General features: G+C 47.0%; 1 protein-coding gene, 1 long non-coding RNA gene and 1 pseudogene across 2 annotated transcripts in view; 1 reads left to right on the top strand and 2 right to left on the bottom strand.

Moving 5' to 3' along the window:
• Nucleotides 1-23,303, top strand: part of LOC119394566 (alpha-mannosidase 2C1-like) — a 343,801-nt gene that overhangs the window by 308,454 nt on the left and 12,044 nt on the right. The window contains 1 exon segment of the mRNA XM_049416109.1: nucleotides 1,349-1,591. Coding sequence (XP_049272066.1) covers nucleotides 1,349-1,591 — 243 coding nt within the window.
• LOC119394568 (uncharacterized) lies at nucleotides 7,579-9,218 on the bottom strand. Its single transcript, XR_005184186.2, has 2 exons — nucleotides 8,952-9,218; nucleotides 7,579-7,887 (listed from the first exon to the last, which is right to left on the bottom strand). It is a non-coding gene; the product is annotated as an uncharacterized LOC119394568 (long non-coding RNA).
• On the bottom strand, nucleotides 10,689-11,952 carry LOC119394567 (uncharacterized; annotated as a pseudogene).

The raw sequence follows: 23,303 nt of genomic DNA, 5'->3' as shown, positions 1-23,303 counted from the left end.
GTCCTTGCTCTTCTCCTTGCATTGTCCCGTAGGGGATGCGCTAGATTGAGGCAGTCGTACGTGAAAACGTTAGCAGTCATTGGCTTTGGGGAAACAGCTGTCATTAGAGAATATTGTTGTGTCCGTATACGTCTCGCCGTTTACGTTTTACAAGCTACCGGCGCGCTGTGATTGCAGCTGTTGCAGGGGTTGCTTGCGGTGCGTGATGGACGACGCCGTAGCAACGCCTGATGGCGCGGAACCTAACCACAGATACACTAAGCAAATGTTGCAGTGACTGACTTACATGGTTCACTTAACTGCTGGTGTAAAACGTTGGCAGTTAGATATCATTAACTCACTGTACTTTCATTTTTAGGAGTGCTTTGGTATGGCCAAATTGGTGCGACTACTGCAAAGTTAAACATAGACCGAAGGACAAAGAGGCAAGAACACGCAGGACCAGCGCTGATCAGCACTGGTCCTGTGTGTCCTTGTTTCTTGCCTCCTTTTTGCTGTTTAACTTTGCAGAATTTCATTTTGTTTTGACGAGAACGCTGACGCGACTGAAATCTTTTTCAAGTGTATCGTAGTCGAACGAAATGCCACAATATGTCACTACTAGCCCTGCCACAGACGTCAAAGGCTCGGGTACCCGGACTAACGCAGACAGTAAGAAATCTATGGGGAAGCATAAATCTCTACTCTCAAAACGTTGGCTACAGCGACACGGCTTGTTCGACAATCCCTCACCACGGTGGGAACTCATATTTGTGTTTTACTCTATAACGAACGTTCTTCCTGTTCGCAGTTTACCTTAAGCTTCACACACTTTGTAATACCACAGTCCCCCATTACTTTCTCAATACGTACGGCTGCACACGGGCACATTCGGCCCACCCGCTTACCTTGGCCTCGAAGAAAATAGAAGGCGTCAGAACGGCTTGGCCAAACAGTGTTTGCTAGATCGGTGCGCAGCCCCGCGCAGCACACCTTTTTTTCGCCGTGATCGAATATAGCTGAGCTGTGCCGCAACCGAACGGGTATTTATGACCACAGTAGGAGCTTCGCGCGGGTATGCTTCCTGTAAGCGAGGTCTAGGCCAGAACACCGGTGTCCGTGAAGCCAGAGTCTCTGCCACGGATAGCTCGGAACGCACAGCGGCTGCACTGGGAGCCTCCCTGTCTGCAGCTTCTGCCCTTATACCAAGTGTAGCCCGAAGTTTCGTGAGCAGTAGAAAGTTATCGGTGGATTTTGGTAATACTAAGCTTCGACTTCCCGTCAGCTTCAAACTTTTCGAAACCAGTAGCTCTTTTGCGGGGTTCCTTCTTGGATTGTGAGGGTGTGTAACGTGTGCATTATCTCGCAGGGACATGTGATGACTACAACAGCGGCGACCTGGTGTTTGTCAACACTTTGCCATGGAGTCGGTCAGAAATTGTCTCCGTGCCCTGGAACCGGGAAGAACTATCCAAGCGCTGCTGGATTGAAGGAGTGGATGACAACGCTATGCAGAAGACAGAATGCGGCACGCTGGTTTCGATTGTAGCTCCATCTGCCGGCTACAAAGTTCTTCGAGGGATTTCTTCTCACAAGGTGTCGGTGCTGGCTGGTAAGATGTGTTTGTGAGACCAAAACGACGTCGCTGTTGGAGCATACACTGTGACCGTGCCAGCTTGGTCTTGTTGGTGGATGACGCTGTGATCATAAGCAGTGCGAAGTTGAAGCTCATTGAAAAAATTTCGCTCGGAAGACTAAGAAAGAACATGGTTGCAAAAGGCAATAATAAGAAGAAGGGAGTCATATGCAGCGCCGGGCAGTATCGAAGATGCATGTATCTTAGATACTATCTTAGATGCTCTTTGGGTATCTCGTATCTGTATCGCGATACGTCTCGCAAGACAAGTATCTGTATCTGTATTTCCGATACATTCAATAATGTATCGTGCATTTTAAGATACAAGATACTCCTATAGGAACATCACCGTACGAAACAATAATCGCTGGCTCAACTCCGCTTCTAAAACTGGTACCGGTGCCACTAAGCCGCTTGAATAAAACTAAGGGCAGTGACATAATTTCATTTTTCAGCCAGAGTCTACCAGTGAGGGCGGGCGATGGGGTGTGCGCGTTCGTTTTGGTCGAGCAGTGCAAGGTGACAGCGCCCGCGGAGTCTCGACAGAACAGGCGCGCGAACGTCTATGTTTAGTTCACGTGTCTTTCGTTTTCTCGATTTTTCTTTTTTTTTTACTCGTGCCATTGCCATGACACTTACCCTTATCCACTGTCCGGCGCCGTGTAGCACAATGCGCGCGGCTGTTATCGCGTAAATTCTGATGCCGCTCTCCTGCGTTGTGCTTCGTTACGAAATCTGAATCATAGGGCCGCTTTCCGTCTCGTGGCTTTCACACATGTGCAAATAAAATTCCAACTATAGCACCACTAGCAGAAGAAATCCTCGTGTACCGTATCTTCCTGCTGTCGATCGAATCCCGGCCGCGGCGGCCGCATTATCGATGGAGACGAATATACTTGAGTCCTGTGTACTTCAATTTGGGTGGACGTTAAACAACTCCAGGTGGTCTAAATTTGCGGAGCCCTCCACTATGGCGTCCCTCATAATCCTATCGTGGTTTTTAGATGTAAAACACTAACAATTATTATTATCTTCCTGCTATCTTTATTGAAAGAGTTTTTGAAGCCATAATTTAATTGTTAGCACAAATCCTGTCCTAGTTGTCCTTCTTTTGGATCCCATACGTTACGTAGGGCTCTGAGCAGTTTTTTTTTTCCCGGTCTGTTCACTGCAATATGCCTTTTGTAACGTGCTGTCAAAATAAGCTCTCTGCTTTATTCTTACTTTGAGCTGTCTACTTTATTTCTGGTACTGTTTACACATTTATATTTTTATTGAGCTTACTGTTCCGCCAAGGCTATTTTGAAAACAAATATGTAATTATGTGAACAGGCGTGCATTGAATATACAGTATGAAACATTCTGCTGCTGAGTAAAATAGCGAAATTGAGTTTGCATTATAATAATGGAAGTAATTAGGGGACAGCTTGATGTTAGGAAGGGGATGCGAGAAACATTGCCATATCAAATTATTCGTTTTTTTGATAAGCGTCCCGACGAGCCGTTTCCGGCAATTTTTCATAGGCACTAAGCGTTTTTTCTGCTTTACCTTAACAGGTAAGTTGACGATACTTCATGCTTAATTGCCATAGCTATTAGGGGTGCCGCCTGTATCGTGTTTCTATGCTTATTCACTATGAATGTTTCATACGTAAAGGCTTTTCTATATTATTTATATTTGCTTTCCTTTTTAGGCCTCCCTAATTTTTTTTTTACTATTACCAATCGCCAGGTGATCGAAGCAGCGGCAATAGCGTGAATACGGCGGTGCCCTGCGACGATTTGTGCAACTATACTGCCACGTGCTCTTATTTCATTATTTTGGTGTGATCGGGCTTAAACCGCAGAAAATTGTTAGCAGCGCTCGGCTCAAGCCGCGCCGCGATGTTTCGGAATCTTCACGATTGTTTCAGATTGTTCTTTTAAGATTACGCGTGAATCCCGGCCGCGGCGGCCACATTTTGATGGAGGTAAAATATGAGAGGCCCGGTTAGAATAACAGAGAGCTGAGCTAGTTGGTAAGTAGTCATTCTAAAAAGACAGGGCGTGCAAACACGGACACAAGAAATAAGTTAGGACACCACAAACGCCGACTAACAACTGTGTTGTTAGTCGGCGTTTGTGGTGTCCTAACTTCTTTCTTGTGTCCGTGTTTGCACGCCCTGTCTTTTTAGAATGAGAGGCCCGTGTACTTAGATTTGGGTGCACGTTATAGAACCTCAGGTGGTCAAAATTTCCGAAGCCCTCCACTACGGCGTTCCTCATAATCATATCGTCGTTTTGTGATGTAAAACCGCAACAATTATCATAGTTATGCGCAGAACGCGGGTACTCCAGTTCATTCAGGAGCTTACGCAAGTTGGGTTGCCGATGTATGTATAAAAGACGACGCGTTCCGTCGATGATCAGATTACCGAGGGCTGACGACTTTTATTGCCGCTATCAGTGTACAGCATGCTTCGCCTCTACTTGAGTTAGCTTAGTTAACTTGGCACAAGTACGCCCAATAAAAAGAGTTTCGTCTCTACCAAAGTAACTGCCACCACGTGCCACCACGTACCAATAAATAGGTATGAGGCGTTTCTGGGGTACACAAGTTATGTCGTTGAAGAAAAATTGTTAAAAGACTGCACGTTAGTGGCTATATCGATAACGAACGCTTTACGCCAGCAGATAAGTAGAATATGAAAGGTCATTGCAGTTTTATGAGCTCTACGTACACACAATGCGTCACGAAAAATGTCGCTAGCAGCATTGTTGCTGCTGTACACTGCTGATTCGGTATTGCGTAAACGGTCTTTTACGGACGAGGTAAAACTCCAAACCGGTATTTGCGCCATCGTGCGAAGGCTTCTTATTTGAATGCTTGTGATTAGATGGCAACCCGCTAACTGCTCGGCTAGCTGAGCAGTGACTCCCATCAATTACAAACATGAGGAGCAAGAGCCGCCGTCAAAGAAGAGCTGTCCTGTTAAGCAGCCAAAACAAACCCCAATAAGTTCTTTCGGAAGTAAACTAATATACCTCGAGGAAGAAGGACAGAACTTTTGAGGTACTACCAGACATTTGATTAAAATAAAATAAAATTGGTGTCATTAAAGGAATTTTCAAGCAAACCTTTTTGTGCATAGGCGTTTGCTAATACATTATAGAGGTCTATAATAACAGATTTGCGAATGTATCGAAGTAACTTAAGATACAATTGGGAAGTATCGTATCGGATACAATTATTGCGGTAGTATCTTGTATCTGTATTTCCAATACTTCTTGCCTGAGTATCTTGTATTGTATCGCGATACAATTTCAAAGTATCTTTGCCCAGCCCTGGTCATATGTATCCTATTTAATCATCTTTTATCCCGCAGGCTAAAGAAAGTATGAAGTCGCGCATTTGCCGTGGTCTTCACGTATGCCAAGAACGCATGGAAGTACGAACAAAGCGGTACAAGGGGCCTCCTTGTTTCTTAGTAGACACGACCAGTGTTGGTTTCATTGGTTTTGCCTAACAAAGAGGCTATGGAAGGTACAACTGGTCAGCAAAACGCAGCAGTAAAGTTATCATCTAGATCTTCTACATAGGGCAGACAAGCCGTCATGTAAGTCAGAGATGGAGCATCACTATCATCACGCTTGACCACGTCCACTGCAGGGCAGAGGGCTGTCCAATGTTTCTCCAGTTGACGAGGTGCTGTGCCGTCACGTTGTCCCCAGAACGTTCTCAATCTCATCTGCCCACCTAACTTTCTGCCTTACCCGCCGCGGTGGTTATGGTGCTCGACTGCTGACCTCAAGCTCGCGAGGTGAAATCCCGGCCGTGGCGGCCGCATTTTTACTGAGCGAAAAATGCGTGAGGCCCGTGTACTTAGATTTAGGGTGCAGGTTAAAGAACCGCACGTGGTCGAAATTTCCAGGGTCCTCCACTACGAGCGTCCCTTTCGTCGTGGTTTTCGAACGTTAAACCCCACGAAATATTATTAACTTCCTGCCTTCTCCTGCCGCGCTTGCTTTTCTTGGAATCCTGTATGTTAATCTAATGACCGGCAGTTGACTTCTAGTTACTGCCCTGCCCATGCCCATTTCTTCTTGATTTTCACTTAGATGCTTTTAATGTGAGTTTTTTAATGCGAAGCATTTCTCTACCGCCAAGGCAGTTTGAACGTTTGTCTATCTATCTATCTATCTATCTATCTTCTATCTTCTATCTATCTATCTATCTATCTATCTATCTATCTATCTATCTATCTATCTATCTATCTATCTATCTATCTATCTATCTATCTATCTATCTATCTATCTATCTATCTATCTATCTATCTATCTATCTATCTATCTATCTATCTATCTATCTATCTATCTATCTATCTATCTATCTATCTATCTATCTATCTATCTATCTATCTGTCTGTCTGTCTGTCTGTCTGTCTGTCTGTCTGTCTGTCTGTCTGTCTGTCTGTCTGTCTGTCTGTCTGTCTGTCTGTCTGTCTGTCTGTCTGTCTGTCTGTCTGTCTGTCTGCCTGTCTGTCTGTCTGTTTACACGATAGCGTTAAGGAGCCCATGTAGCAGAAAACCCCGATAAACGCGAATAATAGTAATCGTGGTTTCAGGAGGAATCGAACATTGGCATTCTGCGTGGCAGTGAAGTAGTCTACCGCAGAGCCACATCAGTATTTGAAGCTGCTGCGGAATAAGACCCTGTACTGCGGTCATCTCGGGCCAACCTCAAGTGTGGTAGCAGTGCTGGCTAACCGCTCTGAAAACCATGTAACAAACATTGCATGTCTGCTCCTATGACGCAGCGAGCGTTGGTCGACCCTGGAGGAATACGCCGAAGGCCGCTACTCATCATACGCAACCCATCGCACCGTTGCGTGCACTTTGTTTGGCTAAACGGACGTATGTATCCGACGTGTGTAGCGATCTCACGTCGGATCATGAGCTACCCTTTAGGCGCGAGTGAACTCGACGTGCCTGGTAAGCCCTCGATATGCCAACAACTACCAAGACGCCGATCTAGCTCGTAACGCGTGCAAAAAAAAGCGACATAGGCACCTGCTTGCTGACATGAAATCGATTCCCGCACTGCCGGAATTGTGTCCCTGACCTACCCTGCTCTCTTCTTCTCCCATACTTTCTGATCTATAATTTTACTTTGCACGGCTCGCTGAGTCGTTCTTAATTTAAGTTGAACCATTTTCATTAGCACCCAGGTTTCTGCCCCGCAAATTAGAGCCTGTAAGATACAGCTGTTATATGCATTTCTCTTGAGCGATACTGTCATCCATGATCTGAGAATACCTGGGAAATGCGCGCGCTCGGCCCCATTCTTCTAGTTACATCAGGTTCATGTTTCGGATCTGCGGTGAGTCCCTAAGTATACGTATTATTTTACCACTTACAGTTTCTCGCTACCTATCAGAAACCGCTCTTGTCTTCTGAGACAGCGTAGCATCAGTTTTCTGCATATAAGTTGTTATACCCACTGTTCTGTTATGCCTGTCCATTTCAGTGAGCATGCTTTACAATTCTAGAGACAATAATCTTGAACAGGGAGCGTCGCTCGGACAAGTGGTCTTCAAGTTGCTGCCTCGAAGAGGACAACGCCGCTTGTGTAGACGTTGGCGGCACCCCCTCCTCAAGATTCTCTTCAAGCCTCGGTCTTTTCCTGAACGTCGGCCTTATTTGGAATTCTTTCCTTGTTTACTCAGTAAAGCAATCTCATCAGCAAGCCGTAGGTTACTAAGGTATTCTCAAATAACTATTGTCCTGAGGTGTTCCCATTTCATTGCCCTGAATATATCCTACAAACGCACGCTGAATAGGTTGGAGAGGTGGTGCCTTATGCCTTACGCTCTTATGAAGGAAATTTTATTGCCTTGTTTACGGAGGACTGTGAAGCTGCTTTAGACATTTTCCGGGATTTTCAGACGCGAACGGTATTCTGAGCAGTGCGGACGTGTTTCACGTTGAAGACTTCGCTTCACTTCACTTCACTTTTATTTCCTTAAAGACCCCCTGTAGGGGTATTACATAAGGGGTGGTGTATAACAAAAAAGAAATATACAACGGTGTTTTTAATGGCTTCTGCAAACATAGATGGGTTAGTGATGGCACAGATGGCGTGAGGAAGGCCGTTCCAGTCTTTTGCTGCTCTTACGAAAAAGGAGGCTTGGAATGCAGTGGTCCGGGTACGTGGTATTGCGACTTGTAACGGATGACCAGTGCGATGGGATATGTGCGGAGGGGGCGTGATGTACGGTGGATGATTCAGTGAACTGAAATAAACATATGAAAAAGAGAGAGAGTGGCACACTGTCGGCGTGAAGCAAGGGTTTCCAGACCTGATTCCGCCTTTAGAGATGAGATGCTGATATCGTACGAATATGCAGAATGAATGAACCTGGTAGCCCGATTTTGAAGTGATTCGAGTTTTCTTATGATGTATGACTGATGAGGGCTCCAGATGGAAGATGCATACTCGAGTTTGGACCTGATAAACGATTTGTATTCAAGCGTCTTGACGTGAGGCGGAGTATGGCGTAAGTGTCGTCTGAGAAACCCGAGTGATTTATTAGCAGACGAGATGATGTTAGTAGTGTGATGACGCCAAGACAGGTCATGAGCCAAGGTGATGCCGTGGTATTTGAATGATTGAACTGATTGTATGGGAACATTAGCGATGGAATAGGTAAACTCAAAAGGGTTACGGCGGCGAGCAAAAGAAACAAGCTTACATTTAATAGGATTTAAGTTCATTAACCAACGGTTACACCATGTTTGTATGTTGTTAAGATCATGCTGAATTAGTGTTTGGTCATGAATGTTGGTTACTGATCGGCAGATTACGCAGTCACGGCAAACATACGAAAGTTGCACGATACATGCAATGGTAGATCGTTAATGTAAATTAAGAAGAGTAGAGACCCTAACACAGACCCATGCGGGACACCTGAAGTTACAGGTAGTCGGTTAGAAAAGTGATTATTAACAAACACAAATTGGGAGCGATTAGTCAGGAAAGATGTTATCCATGCAAGTACGTTAGGATCTAGATTTAACAGAGATAATTTAAGAATTAGGCGTTTGTGAGGGACAGTGTCAAATGCTTTAGCGAAATCGAGGCAAAGAGCATCAGTCTGAATGTTGCAGTCAAGGTTAGAATGTAAGTCGTGAATGAAAATGGCCAGCTGCGTTTCACAAGAATAACCTCTTCGGAACCCGTGTTGAGAAGGATGAAAAAAGTGCCTAAAGTCCAAGAAGTAGACGACATGTTCCATGATTTTGCAGGGGATACTTGTTAAAGATATAGGACGGTAATTTAGTGGAGAGTCTCTGTTACCTGATTTGTAGACTGGAACGACCTTGCCTACTTTCCAGTCTGCTGGCAGAATGCTTGATGATAATGACTGCGAAAATAACAATGTAAGGTATGCGGCACACACATGTTTAACATTTATGAGAAGTTTTGAATTAATGTCATCCACATCTGCAGAAGAAGAAAGCTTAATGTTTTCTATAATCGAAATGATGCCGTCCATAGAAAATGTAATTGGGGATATAGACTCGGTGCTGCGCGCAGGTGAAGAAAAATCGGAAACTGAACTTTCATTTGTAAAAACAAAGAAAAAGGCCTCGTTAAAAAGATAATAATAATAATAATAATAATAATAATAATAATAATAATAATAATAATAATAATAATAATAATATAATAATAATAATATCTGGGGTTTAACGTCCCAAAACCACGATATGATTATGAGAGACGCCGTAGTGGAGGGCTCCGAAAATTTTGACCACCTGGGGTTCTTTAACGTGCACCTAAGCCTCGTTAAAAAGGTTCGCGCATTCATTGTTGTTGACTATATCGCCATGCGCATTTGAGAGACTAATGGTGCGCATCTCTTGAGAGTTTATGACCTCCCAGAATTTGCGAGGGCTGGTTGCAAGCATTTTGGGCAGCTCATCATGAAAGAACACATGCTTGCAGTTTCGAATGGTTCTTAGATAGTCATCTTCCGCGGCATAATATTTTTCCCATAAGGACGGAAGTTTAGACTGTTTGGCTGATCGGAAGAGGCGTTTTTCCTTGTTTCTTAGTTTCTGAAGTGTACGTGGGAAGCACGGCTTGTTTCGGTTTGCGGTGAACGTTATTTTTGGGATAAACTTCTCGACAAGACTGGCTAACTTATCTCTAAATATAATCCAATTCTCATCCACAGAGCATGTATGGCTTATTCTCTCGACTCAGGAAGAAAAGGTGCCGGTTCATTATTGATGGCACTATAATTGCCCTTGTCGTAAAGACGGATTGTTTTGGTGACAAGATGGCGTTTTACAGGTCGAAACGAAAAAGCCGCATGGATTACCTTGTGGTCAGTGACGGCACGCAGATATGTAATTGATGATAAGCTCTCTTGATGACTAGTTAGTATTAGATCTAAGATGCTGGAATTCCTCTCTGTAACGCGGGTCGGTTGGGATACAAGTTGGGTTAGATTGCAATTCAGGCAGAAATCTATGAAGTCTCTTGCGGGCTCACTGCCCACAGCTGACGGAACGTTACTACTGCAATCTATTTGAGGAAAATTGAAATCGCCGAAAAGGAGTATCTCTGCTTGTGGACACTGTTTGCCAAATCCACTCGGGTTATTGTTGAGCTTATATGCGAAATCTGGGTGGCTGTTCGGGGGCCTATAACAAACGCCTACAAGGACAGTATGAGGGTAAGCACGGCAAACGACCCAAAGAATTTCAAGTTCAGGAGAGTCGGTCCTGGCCACCGAGCACGATAACTGTTGGTGCACAGCGGTCAGAACCCCGCCTCCACGTGCGCCTGTACGGTCCTTACGATAAAGTTGAAATCCAGGTAGGTGATCTAGCACTTTTGCATCGGTTATATCATTTGTCAGCCAAGTCTCGGTTATCACCAATACATTACTGCTTGATGATAAAACAAGCTCAGAAAAAGTGATGCGTTTAGGAAAAACCTGCGCGGGTTAGCAAAGACTACCGAAAGTGACAGGCCAGATTGAGTTGTGGGGGTGTGCCCGGCATATTTGTGCCGAGGAAATCGCTACGATGCTTCTCTTACAGTTTGCGATTGCTCATCGTAGACGTAGCGCTTGTGACCCATTAGTAGTGTTTTGTAAGTGATGGAAAAAGGCAGCGACTTGGTTTTAGCAAATGCAATCAATTGCCGATGGACGTTTTGTACACGACGTGAAAAATCTTCACCAGCACTAAAAGTGGTTCCTTTAAATTTCCGTCCATTAGAAAAGAATCTCTCCTTTTGTTTTATGGAATGCGAATTTAACTATTTTGGGGCGATGGTGGTTAGTATCCTTGCGGCGACCCAGACGATGCGCGCGCTCAATTTCTTTCAGATCGATGGAAATACCTAGATGATCATGGCAGTGCTTGATGACAAGTTGTTCAACTTGGGCAAATGCTTCCGATCCAGTTGATTCAGGAGGGCCATAAAATATGAGGTTATTGCGCCGAGAATGATTCTCGGCGTCATCCACGCGCGCTTCAAGCTTGCGCAAAAGGTCACTCGCGCGAGCGGTGTCTCTTCTGAGCGCTTCCACATCAGTACGCAATGAAATAATATTTTGACAGTGCCCTTCTAGATCAGTCACGCGTCTATGAGATCTGCTATAGATTTATCTGTTGATAACAAATGAGACTTAAGGTCCTGTACCTGACTGATTAATTTCGTCTGACCGGCAGACAATTTGTGCAGTTCAGTTAGTACAGCATTAGAAGCAGGACCAGGATTGCTTTCAATATCACCCGACATCATCAACAAGGCACGAATCACACGAGAACACTCAAGTGCAACAAGAACGTAGCAGTGTGGGCTCGGCAGCTGAAACAGCAGGTAATTACTAGACTTCTTAGCGAAAAGACTAAGTTTACTAACCTGCATGACAAGAGTGAAAGGATTAGGGGTCTGGTGCACAGCCGCCGAGCCCACACAGCGCCGCCGGCAAAGGCCGCTCTTTTGTAGTCGACACAGGCATCGATGCCGATGCTGATAGCGTCGACCAGGTTTTGTCGAGGACCATGTAGCTGACCAGTGGCGCCGGAAGGGATCCAGATCTGTTGCATTTGGTGAAATCCAGTGGTTCCAAGTACGTTGTGGTTGATAAGCTTGAGTCGAAGACCAAGAGGGCGTGACAGGTAAACGTGCCACTTTCGCTGGAACGATGTTGATACTGCAACGGTGTGGTCAAAGAAGCTGGCAGGAAAACGGAAGGCAGTATGCGCAGGAATGCGCACTGAAACACTTGCATGACAAGAGTGAAAGCATTAGCGGTCTGCGTTGGTGCACAGCCGCCGAGACGACCGACCGTTTGCGTTGAGTGAATCGTTTGTTGATGTTGTTAGCCACTTATTTTTTCACGTTAGCTTCACTTCTTAAACCGAGTCAGTTTTTTTTTGCTTTCACTCTTGGCAGTGTGCTTGGCCGGCGGGTGTATCGCGGAAACTTCGGCACGAAGAGCTGCTGCGTCCCACCCCAACTGGTACCGCAGCAGCCACGTCGTTTCATTCGCTGTCTCAAAAGGCGCGCTCACAGCGTCACCAAAACTTGGGCGCACGTGATCTTATGGTGCTTCACCGCCGTGGAGCGCTAGATTTTGTGATTTCTTATGATATCAGACGGCCTTTTGTAGCGTTAGCTACACTTGCGTAGCCGGAGCCGATATCGCGCGGACCCTCATGAGCCGTGCTGCGCATGCGCGAGGATCAGTGATGTGCGGCAGACACACTGGCGCCGGCGCACGCGCAGCTATTTGCCTTCGCTGTGCAGTCGCCGTCTGACACTGCGCTGGAGCCGCTTGATAGCGTCTCTGACTGGCGTTTGCATGTGGGTAACGCCATGGAGAAGGAGAGCGCAAATGCTGCTCGACGGCGCAGAAGAGCCGAGAAGCTTATCTCATCGGATCCCGAAGTATTTGCCTGGCAATTAGCGGTTCAGCGTACGAAGAATGAACAGAAGAAGGCTAATAGTCCTAGACAACCTGGAAAGCTAAGAATAAACAGCCGAATCTTTGCTAACGCTACGTATATCCTGCATAGCCGAGCTAAGCCACTGCAAATTTTTGAAAGACGCCAGAATTGGTCGTAACTAATGACGCTAGCATTAGTAATATGATACCTTGGAGCATTTACGATTCCATTTCTAGATTAACAGACACAAAACTACTAATTAAACCATAAAAGTCGCCAACAAATATTTTGCGGTCAGTGCTCCTTTAAGTATTTGTATTCTTCTGCTTCGTGACGATGCCCGCGAAATGAAAAAAGTGTATCATGTCACATGCCCGCTTGCGCGCCGTGATTGCAGTTTTCCGTAACGTTCCGTGTGCAAACGGCCGTGTTTATGGCCGAGTCTGCTGCCTCTCCGAAGGCGACAGAGCAGCGACGATGGTGCGTGATGATGCTCCTGTTGCTTGCGGCAGCACAAGCGACAACCGCTGCGTCTGCTTGTCGCTATTATGAACCGCCGCGAGGGAAGCATATCGTTTGTACGCAGAACGTTAGCGAGTACTACAATCGCGGTGCGCAATTGGGCGTGTCACATGGTAATTTTTTTTTCACGCATCTTTCGTAAGGAGATGGAGCTCCTTCTGTCCACGAGTGTGTGTGCTTGAATGTTCTCCTATGCAAAACCAACTCGCCCAAAAGTTGGTGCTGTCGAATAATAAATATGTAGAAAGTTAGACACATTCTCATCGGACGAGTTGCAAATCGATGTACAACTTTCTAATTGGCGTCTTTTCTCCAGCTTCGTTGCTTTATAAGTTCGTTAATTAATCTTGCCTGATTAAGCGGTGAGGCAGAAGACGCAGAATAATGACTCACTTCGTGCAACAGCCCGATATACACATTCAGTCGCATCGACATATACGGCGGTTACCTGGGGCACACTGTGTAAAATCGGCAGTTTTACCATTTATTGCTAAAGTCGAAGGCTTAAGACATATTGTGTAGGGCGACGCATCTTTCTTGGATATTAAATCTCCTCCATATTTTATGAAATCTATGGCTAAATAGTTTTCTCCGGTCGTCTTTCTTCAGTACTTGCTGTTTAGCGCCCTTCGGCCCTCATCGATAGTTACACATGAAACGTCAGTTTCAGGGACACAAAAAAGAAGCGACCGACGAGGACTGCCGCTGTTCTCGTCAATACGCGTTGTCCCTATTTCCTAAGCTCAACCTCGACGCACTTGCTTAGTCCGTGAAAAAAAAAAAAAATCAACTTTCAAGTGTTCTGCAAAAATTCGCAACAGTAGCAGCCCTTTGTACGTCATAATTCCGAAAAAAAGGAACGTGGCAAAAGTCCATTGAATGATTGCTACAGTGTCACTTAAAATGTTATATTGATGACGCTTTTTTTTGTTACTAATTCATGGGGTGTCATTCACCATCTTAATAAGCACAACCGTGTTCCCTACAAGGGTATGTCTATTGACATAAAAGACCTCTTCTATTCCAGTCCACATGGAGTTCTTATGAGTGTCATCGAGCAAGCATTTTTTTAAAATTTGGTGCAGTTGATTTCCAGAATGTTGCAGTAAGAGGCTTTCTCGATTTGCTCAAAGTGTACCTCACTGTAACTTTTCCCAATGGAATGGAAAAGTTACAGTGAGGTAGCGAGTTTAGTGACTTGTTTCCAGCGCACGTGGACACAAAGACTGAAGCAAGATTAGCAGGGACAGATGTGGCAAAATGCTTTCATTTCGTGGAAGAGTACCTAGTTCTGGTTGAGTGGAAGGATGCTTCCTTTCAAACTTCCCTTTTTAAGGAATTTCTTAACCACTCGTTCTCACTCCCGTGAGGGCTGAGAACGGTTCGCTCAAGTATCATGATCTAAGTACGCGAAGCGCCACACATCTGGATCCAGGGTGAGTCCGGAGGATTTGATTGCTTGAAGTACAGCTTGAAGGCGCCGGAGGTGCTCGTCGAAGGTTGAGGCAAACGCAATGACGTTGTCCGAGTACACGAGGAAAGTTTGCCACTTGTCGAATAAAGATTCAGTTGTGAGGGAGCGCTTGTGGTGTGTGTTTCCCTTCTTCGTCGTTTATTTGTGCTCAAAGCTTCCAAGTTTCATTCATCCTCAAAGTTTTCATTTCATACTGCCAGTACTGTATTCATAACGCGTTGGATCGTCGCAGGTGCCGAGCAAAGACCAAAAGGCATGACCTTGAGCGGCAAGAGGCCTTCTGGTGTTATAAAAGCAATCTTCTCTCGGTCTCTGCCGTCGACTTCTATTTGCCAATGGCCGGTCTCGAGGTCCATCGACGAAGATTACTTCGCGTTGTGGAGTCGATCCAGGGCGTCGTCTATACGTGGGAGAGGATACACGTCCTTTTTTGTGATTTTGTTCAGGGGACGATAGTCGAAGCAAAAACGTAGAGTGCCATCCTTCTTCTTCACTAGCACCACGGGGGATGCCCACGGACTCTTGGACGGCTGGATGATGTCGTCGCGTAGCATTTAGTCGACTTGTTTCTTAACGGCCTCGCGTTCTCGCGTTGAAGCTTTTTACGGGCTCTGACGGAGTGGTCTGGCACTTTGCTCTGTAATGATGCGATGTTTTGCGACTGGGGCTGCCGAATTCTTGGCGACGACGAAAAGCAGTTCTTGTATTGCAAGAGCAGGGTTTTGAGCTGTTCTTGCTTATGATTCGGAAGGCTGGGATTGACTTCGAAAACTGTCTGAGGAGCGTGGTTCGTCTTAGTAGGCTCGGAAGAATTAGTGAGGGCGAAGGCATCGGTGGCTTCCACAGTTTCTTCGATGTAGGCGACCGTCGTGCCTTCGTTTACGTGCTTATACTCGTTGCTGAAATTTGTGAGCATCACTGTTGCTTTCCCTCCCCGCAGCTCGGCTATTCCTCTTGCGAGGCAAATCTCGCGGTTAATCAACTCGTGCTGATCGCCCTCAACGACGCCTTCCAGGGCTGCTGATTTCTGAGTGCCGACGGAAATGATGACGCTGGAGTGAGGTGAGAATGGTGACCTGCAGTTCCCGCACATTCAAGGCGTGCTCCCCTGCGGTGTATGCAGCGGTAGGGCTTTTTCTGTGGATAGTGTTATCGACTTGGATCTCGGGTCGATCGCTGTACCATGAAGGTCTAGGAAATCCACACCAAGGATGACATCTCTCGAGCAACGCTGTAGAACTACGAAGCTTGCGAGATAAATCCGGTTGGTAATGGTAACTCTCGCTTTGGAGATTCCTGCCGGCGTTACTAGGTGACCTCCAGCTGTCCGGATTTCGGAACCTTCCCAGGCGGTCCTAACCTTCAACTTCGTGGCGAACGGTCCACTGGTGACAGAATAGTCGGTGGCGGTGTCGACTAAAGCTGTGATGCTGTGGCCGTCGATAAGAACGTCGAGGTCGCTAGGTCGTTGTCTTGCGTTGCGGTTAGGTCGGCTACGTCAGTTTGTCCCGCTGCTTCGACGTTGCGTCGTCAGGTATTCTTCGTGCCGCGAAGTTTTGACGTCAGGGCTCCGTCCGGCTTGCGGCGTGTTCTTTAGATTTTGTCGCGGCGTCGTTGTCGGCGCGGAAGATCTTCGGTATTTTGTCGTACAGCAACCGCTCCTCCATCGGTTGCTGCCCTTAGTTTTCCGGATACGGGCTAGGCGACCGGCTCCGGGTTGGGCCAGTGTATGGTTGGCGTTGGGGAGAGACGTAGCGGTCTGGTGACGGCGAGCGGGAAGTTCCTGGGGGGTCCATAGCGCTCCTGCGAGATAGTCGGCGATTTCACGTGGCAGTTCACCTCGTTCTGGACGTGGCTCGTTGACGGCAAAACCACGCAGTCCCATCTGTCGATACTGGCAGCGGCGGTAGGTTTGACCAGCTTCTCCGCAATGGTAGCAGAGTGGCTGGTGGTAGGGGGCACGCCAAATGTCGGTCTTCCTCGCGGTGCGGTGTCTTCACGTGGGCGCGGAGGGGGAACGTCACGACGCGTGGCGTAGCTCATGGCTTGCGGCTGAGGCTGTGGCGGTTCAAGGGTGCCCAGCGGCAGCTGGATTTCTGCTCGAATGACGTCTGTTATCGAGTCCACTTGAGGCTGGGGAGGGTAACAGTTTGTGCAGTTCCTCCCGCACGATCGCTTGGATTGTTTCGCGCAGGTCGTCGGAGCCGAGGGCATGAACATCTGTGCTGTCTTGAACCTATCGGCTATTGGCGGTTTGCATTTCTAGCGTGTTCTCGATGGTCGTAGTTTTTTAGACAAATTCTTGGTCAAACTCGACTTGCTGCGCAACCAGTAGGAAAGAAGGAGGGAGACAGGAGAGAGCGCCCTCCTTCTTTCCTGCTGGTTGCGCAACAAGTCTAGTTTACAATGTGAACCAATTAGTCTGCAAATAACTATTGCTTGGTCACTGTTGGGTGGGCTCCGCATCAGTCCCGCGAAGAGCCCCTGCTTTTAACTCCTCGTATGAGGAGGCGAACTTTCTTTTTTGGGCATGGCAGGATCATCGTGGCGGAACAGTCTGGTCATCTCTTCCGTGAAGAGCGCCACGTTTTCATTTGGCAGTTGCACACGGATTTCGAGCAGAGCCTCGGCCCGGTCCTTGCCTACGAGGTTTTTCAATGTGGCTAGGGAACTGGTGCGAAAGATGTCCCACGTTGTCAGGATTCACTCTTGGTTCTCGAGACAGGTCGGAGCGGTGTCCTCAAGGCAAAGTGGACGTGCCGTAGCTTGTCGTCACAGGTCCAGGTATAGAAGAAGCGACGCGGTCGTACGCTTCGAGCCAGCTTTCCGGGTTTTCAAATGATGATCTGCGCAAGGTTGGCGGGTCACTGCGTTGTAGCACAGCACGACAGTCGCGGGCGGTGGCACTGGGGCTGTCATCGTTGCCTCCGTCGTGGTCATGGCCTTTGTCTTCCGGGTGTTATCGGGTAGAAGCCCGTACTCTGGTACTAGAGCTCGTTGTCTGCGGCTGGCTCGCTGGTAGGGGTTGGCGTTAATGAATTCCTTGCGACTTGCACTGGGTTCACGGCTTCACGGGGGCGTCGGGAACATGAACGAACAGCACTTCCACCAGACGTCACGTGGTCGTGACGTTGACGAAGGCAGCAGTCGGCGTGTTCAAGATGAAACTATTTGGGCGAAGCAGTGCCCGGGAAATGAAAACAAACTACAGCAGTATACGCTGTGCATTGATAGCAGCGAACAGAGCGTCGGCCACAAAGCGCTCTTCAACCTCAGTTCTCATGTCCCCGTGCAACTTAGTTGCTCGCCTGCAATATAAGCTAGACTAGCAGAACAGAATTTCGATATACGCATATTTAATTAAAGGGGCGCTGCGACACAAATTAAGCATGTTTTCAACGCTTGTTCTGGTACTGTGGAATGCGCCGACATCATTGCGTAAGTGGCAACGCTGAGAACGAAGCTGTTATAATTTTATTTCACCGGATAATCTACGCTGATTTCAGACTACAGCTACACACATCGGCTATTTTTGTTATGGGAAGTGACGTTTCGTCATGTGGCAGTGACGACAAAGGCTGTGCGTTTTGATTGGCTTGACGCGACTAGTGCCATGTAATATTCATACGGTGGTAGCTAGGCCATATTACTGAGCCATAAAAAGAATAAAACCCTTTTTCATGCTTTCTCAGAAGCAAATCATTCCTGTTTCTAACTGATGTATTTTCAGAACAACTATCATGACGTTAGGTGCCCCGTGGAGCTAGTGGGAATAGTGTGCCTGGATTCGTGCGCCCGCATCAAGGCACCCTAGGTGGGAATGGTAATGAAACGATACTCTTCCGCGTTTTGCCTTTTGCGGCATCGGGCGACAGCGGCCACACCGGAACCTGCGAAACACGCAACGCTGTTTGACACGATCTGTTAACGAAAAAAGAAAAAAAAATCCTTAACGCTTTTCGACCGACGCCTTCCGCGTCATCGGGCGGTAGCGTTTCGTCCGGGCTCCCGGAGCCATAGAGTTTCCTACAATGCCCGGAGCCATCCTTGCGTTGCGCGGGGATCAGGGATGCACTTTCAATTTGCAGTGGCGTGCACTACTAGCTGACTCACGTGGTGCGTCGTAGCCATGGTAGCAATGCCGTCAGAAAGATTGGTGCCGAGGCAGAGTTGTGGCAAGGCACTGTGTGAAGGCCACCATGAGACAAGACTTCCGGCACGTCTCTATAAGACGCGCACGGTTATCGGAAACGGCCTTTGACGTCAGCGGGAGAGCGAAATGCCAAAGGGAGCGTTCCTTGTCGTCGTCTGCTCGAGCTTTGCAGACTAATAGCATCAGACACCAATTTTCATAATTCTTTTTGCGTTTGTTTTGTCATTTATTACTACACGCATTCCAGCGCTAAATAAGGCAGTCGTAGAAACGTCGCAGAGCCCCTTTAAGCACACGGATGTCGCACACGCGCGAGAGAACACGATTGATAAGCATTTGGTTGTCGGCGTTGCAGATGACGAAAGCAATGATTTACGTTTATAAACGTGTGTAAGGCTCTGTCGATGGCTTAAGCTGAGACGCGCATATATCAAACACCAGTGCCACAGACGCTGCTGCGGGAAATCAGTGCCGCCACACGGGAATCGGTCAGCGCAAATATCCAAACAGGCATCTCTCTTTGCAAGCTTCGCAAGGCAGTGTGCGCCGAAGTGCACAGTTGGCATGCCGCATGCGCCTTTAGCTCTACACTCCCTTATTTCAGGGGCGAAGCGCCTTAGAGTCGCGGCTTGTCGGCGTTGCATCGTCGTCTCCTGTCGCCGCTTGCATCGTCGTGTCCTATCCATTTGCTTGAGCGCAAGAGCGCGCCACCGCCTCAGCGCTCACCGTGTGGCAAGAGAGAGCGAACGGCGCGCGTTAACTATGGAAATGCTCTATCTGCGAAGAACGGTGAACTACCAGCTCGCGAGGAACGAGAACGCGTCCTCGCCCGCGAGAGAGAACGCCGACGCAGGCAGCTTCTGCTAGCGAGTTTCTTGAAAACATGGCTGATCCCTCTGTCATAGGAATCGGTATAACACGAAACTGAAACGTGTCGTCACAGAAGTAGTTGATTGTTTGTAGTGCATTGGTATATGAGAGCTTGTACAATGTCTACTGTTGTTTGACAGATATAGCACCGCTTGATGTGGGCTGACCCACGTTGAGGAGTAGTGGAACGTCTCCGTACCGACGACTAACGCCCATGATCGTGATTTAACCCTTACGGTAGCTGAAGTTCTTAGCATATACGTGGACACCGCATATGGTTAATCCCGCGCAAATATGGCATCAACAACATAATGAACACTGATTCTCGATATGTACTCGTTCAAAGCATCGTGAAACGCGAAGAGAAACGCTACGCGCGTCGTGTCTTCCCTGTAGCCTGGCCGTTAATTTTTACAGGGAGAGCGGGCAACGCGGTGCGACAATTAGGCGAGCGTCGGAGAGCTATTTTTCGATATGGATGGATGCTATGAGCGAGGCTTCGGTTAAAGCCACCACTTCGCGGTGTGTTAAAGCGTTGACGAAATTACACTTCTATTGGAAACGCGCCGACGGTCGTAGCAACGGCGTGTTTTAAATGCGAAGCATTTCTTAGCGAACTTTTGGCACTTTGAGCGTTTCTATCTACGTATCTATCTATCTATCTAGCCGCCTACGTCTGGGTGCTTTCATGATCGCCTCCTTAACGTGGTGTAGACAAAAATCGGCATGGGAGGGCAAGAGGATTTGACGAATCTGACTGTCGGGTCATGACATGAATAACCCGAAAATCCTGTCGTGTACGTCGTCAAACCTTTTCCTCCAGACACGTGTGGCACATACCCGTTTACCACGGGCCCCGGTGTACGGGTATGCGCCACAGGTGATTGACAGTTTATATCTACCCAGGAACGCCGAGAACAGACATTGGTAACTTAAATGTGAGAGCGTTAAGAAAAACCGACATCGGCAGCGTTGACCCGAAGAATGGAAAGAATGAAAATTAGGATCCCAGCAGGAATCGAACCCAAGCATTCTGCGTGGCAGTCAGGTATTCTACCACAGCCACGCCAGGTATATAAACTGGCTTGCAAAAACAGCCTATGCAGGCGTAATGTCGGTGTAACGTCAATTGTGGTTATGGTGCTGGCTATCTAATTTTGCAAGAAAGCAATAAACAATACATGATACTCCTACCATGTGTACTCCTACGATACAGGCGTCATATCAGATTAACGTCTGTGGTTCCAGTGTTGGCTCCGCTTTTATAGCAGTCTAATAAACATTACATTTGTTTTCCTATGATTCAGCAAGCTATATTGAGGCATTGTTCGACCCGGAGGAACACATTAACGAATGTTACGTATGATCTTCATATCATCGCACTGTAAAGTGCACTTAGTCCGCCAGAACTACGCAGTGTCCTCGCCATTTCTTACGAGGCTGGGCGATGGCCTCATACTGACCGAGGATGATGCTAGATTGAGTGACAGCCGCTTTGTAGACTAGGCTACATACAACCAGGTAGTCTACGAATACGACAAGCGCCATCCACTGATGTTGGTCTACGTAGCACTATCCAGGCCTACTAGCCTCGACGCCCTATAACTCACGAACGAGAAGGGTGACTATATGTTCTGACTTGTCGCCGGCTCTATCGACAGACAATTTGTCGACGAAATGACCGAGGCATCCACGATTTGCAACTGCTGTACTATGCCTCATACTTCACTTCACATGGACCCCTCGTCACCGCGATCACGACCGGATTCAATAACAAGTCATGACCAGCTGCTGGTGCTCACTGATCACGGTGATGATGACCTTGTTCAAGAACTGTCAAGAACCTCTTCCACACATTCACACGGGTTCGTAAAACGTGCATGAGTTCTCGGGACACGTATAAGCACTACAGAACTTCTTGCACACATGCACACCGGTTCGTAAAACGTGCATGAGTTCTCGGGACACGTATAAGCACTACATATCAGCTTACCGCTTCTGGTGTTGGTTATACCCACGTTGCCGTTGGTTATATAACACATATGCGGCTCTTCAATATATATGTGCGTATAAAATTTATACAAATCTATAGCGCCAATTTGTAACGTTTCGCTTCCCGCCGCATGCTTCGCATAACATCGACTCCCACGGTACGTGGGATCTGCCGAATTTTTTTTTTTGGATTTTTTTTTCGAGCCTGGTCGCACACATGTCACCGCACCTTTATAAAGGGGACGCTCATAGCATCCACGTATCCATCCAAGATCACTGTGAGAGGCAAGTGTAAAAGATAAAAGGCTTGTTCATGTAGTCTTCGTTATGCGTTTGGCGGTAGCTCAGTGGGCTAAATGCCCCCCAGCCATCGTCGCGGACTGAGGAGTCATGGGTTGGACTCCTGCAACGGAACTTTTTCTTATACTTGTTTTTCTTTGCCACTCTGATAGTGTTCATTTTGCTGACGTATTTCCGTGACGGAAATACGTGATGAAAGTCCTAGTGGACCCTGGCATCAAACACTTTCGTGTTAAAAACCGTCTGCTCGCGCTGTACAACCGTTCACCGGCCACCCCGTATATACAGGTTGTTTTTTTTTGATTTTTTATAAAAATTCTGACAGTAAGCCTCTTGCCGTTTTCGCACATGAACTCTATGTCAATGTGGAAAAACTTTACCGCATTTAAAATGACACGGTTGCCACTAATGAACAAAAACTCGTTAATTAAGTTTTTAATAATTGACTTGAGGGCAAGTGTTTATATTAGAAAGTTGTAGTGCGTGCCAATTTATGGCGCACCCATTTTTTATTAATCATGAATGTTGCGCGTAGTTCGAGATATTCATCATCGAATGTTAAGACGAAATCAAAACTGAAGTGCGGCGGAACACCGGGACGACATGTGACGGGAAAGTGACGAAATTCGAATGAAGGCGCGCTTTGCGCGATCAGTTTAGATTTCGCTCCTGACATTCGATGAAGAATATCTAGAACTACGTGCAGCTTTCGTGGTTTGTAAAAAATAGGTATGCCATAAATTGGTACGAACTACAACTTTCTAATATGCTGCCCTCAAGTCAATAAACAAAAAGTTAATGAACGAGTTTTTGCTAATTAATGGTAACAGTGTTATTGTGACTGCGGTAAAGTTTTTCCGCCTCGACGTGGAGTGCATGTGCGAAAATGACAAGAACCTTACTGTCATAGGATTTTTGTAAAAAATCTAAAAAAACACCTTGTATAGGCACTGGATCTTGACCTGCAATGTAGTGCCCGTGGGAGATTTCTCTTGTGCGTTGTTTAACAGTAAAGATTCGCGGCGCGCACGTTAACTAAAAGCGGACTGCGGGTCTTTGTGTCTAAGCTTTCTTCTGTCTCTCATTGCCCATTAGCAGTGATTTTGCTGTGGGAAACACCGGCGCACACTGCATGCTTCGCCCCTCCACAAGTTTCACGTTAGTGGAGCTGAAACGCCCTTCCCTGTATGCTTCGCCCCTCCCCAAATTTTTTTCTTTTGCTTTCTTCTGGCAGCCAGTGCTGCGGACACGTTGAAGCTAGAGTTACGGAGCCCATACTTTGGATGGAGCTGTTTGTTCGGTAGATCATCTCACTCATTTTTCCGCAGATCGCGGGCCCTCGTATGCTCTTCAAAATAGCGCACGGTAAGGTAATGCAACGCCGCCGTGCGATGTAAAAGCAAATAGCGCAACATTGTAAAGAG

This window comes from Rhipicephalus sanguineus, chromosome 5 (genome assembly GCF_013339695.2).
Source record: "Rhipicephalus sanguineus isolate Rsan-2018 chromosome 5, BIME_Rsan_1.4, whole genome shotgun sequence".
NCBI classification, from domain to species: domain Eukaryota; kingdom Metazoa; phylum Arthropoda; class Arachnida; order Ixodida; family Ixodidae; genus Rhipicephalus; species Rhipicephalus sanguineus.
This window is presented reverse-complemented; position numbering and strand designations above follow the sequence as displayed.